The following is a 3,841-nucleotide window of genomic DNA, read 5'->3' as shown; positions in this document are numbered from 1 at the left end:
TTCATATTATATAATCAGAGTTTAAAGCGCTCTAAGTGAAATTTTGGCCTGTTTTTAACAACTGTTTTACCATTTAAAAATCAGCTAGTAAAAAATGAAAGTACCAATTTTGGTGCGTTGCATAAAAAGGGGCAGTAAAAGAATCGCATAGCAAAATGCTCAGAATGATCAAGAATACGTCTCAAAGGAAAGAGCATGCGGGATTCGGTCTTACCCTGGCTCAATACCCACACCCGTTGGTATCCTTTTTATTGTTGTTATTGTCACATTTATGCACACTTAATGGCAGCGACAATCGACCTATGAATGTTCTTAGCCTTGGCTCTCCTGTGGGTGGCCGTGTGTGGGTGGCGATGTGTGGGCGGGAGGGTGTTGGTGGCAGGAAAATAAGCGGAAAAATCTTCGGAAGAAGGGTGGGGTTCCGGCAGAATGGGCAGAAGCTGCTGCAGCTCCACAACGCTCCATAATGGCAAGCAGGGTGCAAATAATGGAGGAGCTATCCGAGTCAAAAATACCCTTTAGTTCATCTGGGAGAAAATAATTCAGCGAATTTTCTAGGAAAATATGCACAATGTTTAAAGTATATACTAAGTACATTTCTTTAGATTTAAATGAAAGGTAGAATATATTTTTATATTTACTAATTAAATATGATTGCATTATTGCAGCATCTTAGTGATTGTGTGATTATAGATTTCGACATGTTTAATTATCTTTAAGTACTCAAATGAACAAATTATGTTATATATTTATTAGTTTATGTTGTTAAAGATGTAGTTTCAATTAAAGTGACATCGCACTATTTTCGAAAGCGCACCGCCCAAATCTCCTCATCACAATACCTCCATCCACTGGGTATGCAAACAACGGCGAAGAATTGTGCTCTCTCCCAATGCCGATGCTCCCCAATGTGCTCCCCTTTTCCTGGTATTTTTGGGCTCGGTTTTCGGTTTGAGGGCGGCTCTTTTGGTCATTTTGGTTGGAGCATATTGAAAAATTGTTGTTGTAGGAAAAACCCATTTGGCTATTGTTTGTCATACTTTGGACGGCCGCCGTCGCCGTCGCTTTTCCTGCCGTTCCTGTTTTCCAGCTTCGGTGGATTTTTAATAAATGACTTATGTGTATACACCGCGGGGCTAACTGCTTTCCATGCTCGGATGTGTGTGAGCGTGGAATGTAGCTCCCAAAGAGCTACCCCCAATCCCCAACCCTTTCGACCATATATTCGTTGTTTGTGCTTTTAACGAGCCCAGCTGCGTGCCGGTTGCGAAAATCGCTTTTAAAAATAATAACAATGTTGTTCGCCACCACCAACAGTTTATCTCCACGTCCACACCAAACTGAAGTTTTAGAGAAAATTCAAGGGGGTTTATAAAACTGGTCAAGCCATTTAGTGGAGCTTAAATAAGGCCTTTGGACGATATCAGCCCTACCATTGGTAAGTGATCTCAACGTTAACTGATTCTTCATGTACTCGTACTACGTTTATGCAATGAGATTTCATGATTTTCTAAAAGCGTGGTTGCTTGATAAGGAGTATTCCATAGTAGTGAAACCATTACCATCATTAAATAAAAACGATAAATCTAGTACCTTTGCTTTTATTTAATAATACATTTTCAAAGCATCTGATCTACAGTATCAGAAGCATGCCAAAATGAATTTATGTTATATTTATTGGACAATCAAGAGAGGATTCTCTATTTCTCGACTATAATCGACACACTCCACGTTCCCCTACAGAATTCTAATTTAAATTTGCTAGCTTTCATCGTTCATGAGAGCTCAACGTTTATACGGACGGACAGACGGACACGGACAGATCGACACGGCTATTATATATATATATATATATATATATATACATATATGTGAATTTATATTCTTGGAAACGCCTCCTTCTACAAATTACATCCTTTTTAACGAATCTAGTAAACACATGTTACAAAAAAGGGTTCTATTTTCTGCTAGCTTTATAATTAGTATGATTACAAATAGATTATGAGTCAAACTATAATTCAGCACCTACTTTTGGTTTATCTAAAGCATTGTAAACGGATGATAGTCAAACAATTAAATGGACGTTTAGTTTATTCGTTCATGTGGAATATTTAGAACCTGTTTAATAACTCTATTTTGCTTGTTTTGGCATGTATTTATATTTAAAATATATTATCTGTAAAATTAAAACAATTTATTTATTTATAAAAATTGTAAATGACAGTATTTTTCTCAGAAAGATCAAATCAATTTTGAAAAGTATAATTTGAACACATAATGGACTCATAAATATTTTATAACCAGCAGCAAGCTCTGTTTTTCTGCAATCGTTGTGTTAGGTAATACCGACTTGGTCGCGGATATAAGAACCGTATAAAAAAAATATATATATATAAATATCGGTATAAAGTTTATACATTGACAATTTGAATTTGTAGAATAAAAATGAGGAGATAGAGTTCACTATTTATTATATTTTACTTAAAAAAGAAACAAGGAAGTCAACCAAGCATCGTATTATAAAGAAAAGAATTTTTTTTTTGTGCTGTGTATAACTGCATTATTCTGATTATAATTTATATATGTAATTTGCTTAAAGACAGTGTTCAAATTCATTATCCAGTTTTAATACATGCACTAAAAACTTATAATGACAGTCAAGCTGCATTTTTTCGTCGCTTTTCTAACGTTTAGTACCTACTACTTGACAGAGGTAAGTTCGTATTACGGAAAAGACATTATTTAAAAGCTTCTTCTAGGTTTATTCATTGGTGGAATTTACAAACGTACAGTGCGAGAGTGTGGACAAGGACTATACCTTATTTCCATATTGTTATCTGAAATCTGTGAACCGATCGTACAAATATGTTTCCGTTAAAGCTAAACTCCTACAGCTACCCGTAGCTAAAGCTAAGGTATAATGAATTCAATATATCGCATTATATTTTACACGATTCAAATAACTTAATATTCTCTAATTCAGGTGCGCTTAGCTCTCTATAAACGTTTGAATGGCTATAAGCCATTTTTGTATGATATGACTATTGACGCGTGCCGGTTTCTTAAATACCCGAAATCCAATCCGGTGGCTCTTTATTTTTACAATTGTTTCAAAGAGTATTCCAATTTAAACCACACTTGTCCCTTTGAAGTACGTATACGCGGAGCTTATAAAAAAATACCTATTAACTTATTTTCATATATTAAATTCATTTCAGCATGATATTGTGCTGGATAAGATGTCGTATCATAGTATAAACAATAAGCTTACCAAAGTACTGCCCTTTCCGGAGGGGAATTATATGTTTGAAATGCACTGGATGGCCTATGACATCAATCGAGCTATAACTAAGTTCTATTTCTCCCTTTCCTGATAAGAAGAGACTATACAAAATCAATGCTATCAAAGCTATACAAAGTTAAATTTTTTTTTTTGGCATATCGATACAAATTTGCAAGAAATATATATAAATGAAAACAACAAAATTGGCGGTTTGCGGGCGTTAGAGTGGGCGTGGCAACATAGGTCAACAAACTTGTAATGCGTCTATGTTTCTGGAGTCTGCATGTCTAATCTCAACATTCTAGCTTTTATAGTTTCTGAGATCTTAACGTTTATACGCCTGTTGATCCTGATTAGGAATATACATACTTCTACTGTTATGTGTAGTGTATAACGAGTCCTGTAGGTCATTTATTTATTCTGTCATCATTTTAAAGAAATAATATTGAAAAGTTTCTTGACAAAACGAAAGGAGACCAAATGAGAAGCTGACTGGGTAAGTTAACCAAGGCTTTCTCTACAGCATTGCAAGGTATAGAATACAAACAACAATTGGAA

At 35.0% G+C, this 3,841-nt stretch overlaps 1 protein-coding gene across 2 annotated transcripts; it reads left to right on the top strand.

Annotated features, from left to right (window-relative positions):
- Positions 1-2,650: 2,650 nt before the first annotated feature.
- LOC26535167 lies at positions 2,651-3,374 on the top strand. Of its 2 annotated transcripts, none has more exons than XM_015191163.1 (4): positions 2,651-2,713; positions 2,760-2,915; positions 2,984-3,100; positions 3,213-3,374. In XM_015191163.1, exons 1-4 carry the CDS (start codon positions 2,651-2,653, stop codon positions 3,372-3,374), a joined length of 498 nt encoding a protein of 165 aa, XP_015046649.1. The 2 variants fall into 2 exon arrangements, with proteins under 2 accessions (XP_015046649.1, XP_015046650.1); XM_015191164.1 differs by having other exon boundaries at positions 2,984-3,151; positions 3,219-3,374.
- Positions 3,375-3,841: the final 467 nt, after the last annotated feature.

This window comes from Drosophila yakuba, chromosome X, assembly GCF_016746365.2.
Source record: "Drosophila yakuba strain Tai18E2 chromosome X, Prin_Dyak_Tai18E2_2.1, whole genome shotgun sequence".
NCBI lineage: Eukaryota > Metazoa > Arthropoda > Insecta > Diptera > Drosophilidae > Drosophila > Drosophila yakuba.
This window is presented reverse-complemented; position numbering and strand designations above follow the sequence as displayed.

Coding starts and splice junctions, on each gene's coding strand:
- LOC26535167 (XM_015191164.1), top strand. CDS start 2,651: ATGACAGTCAAGCTGCATTTTTTCGTCGCTTTTCTAACGTTTAGTACC. Junction 2,916..2,983: donor TACCCGTAGCTAAAGCTAAG/GTATAATGAATT, acceptor TCTCTAATTCAG/GTGCGCTTAGCTCTCTATAA. Junction 3,152..3,218: donor ACCACACTTGTCCCTTTGAA/GTACGTATACGC, acceptor AATTCATTTCAG/CATGATATTGTGCTGGATAA.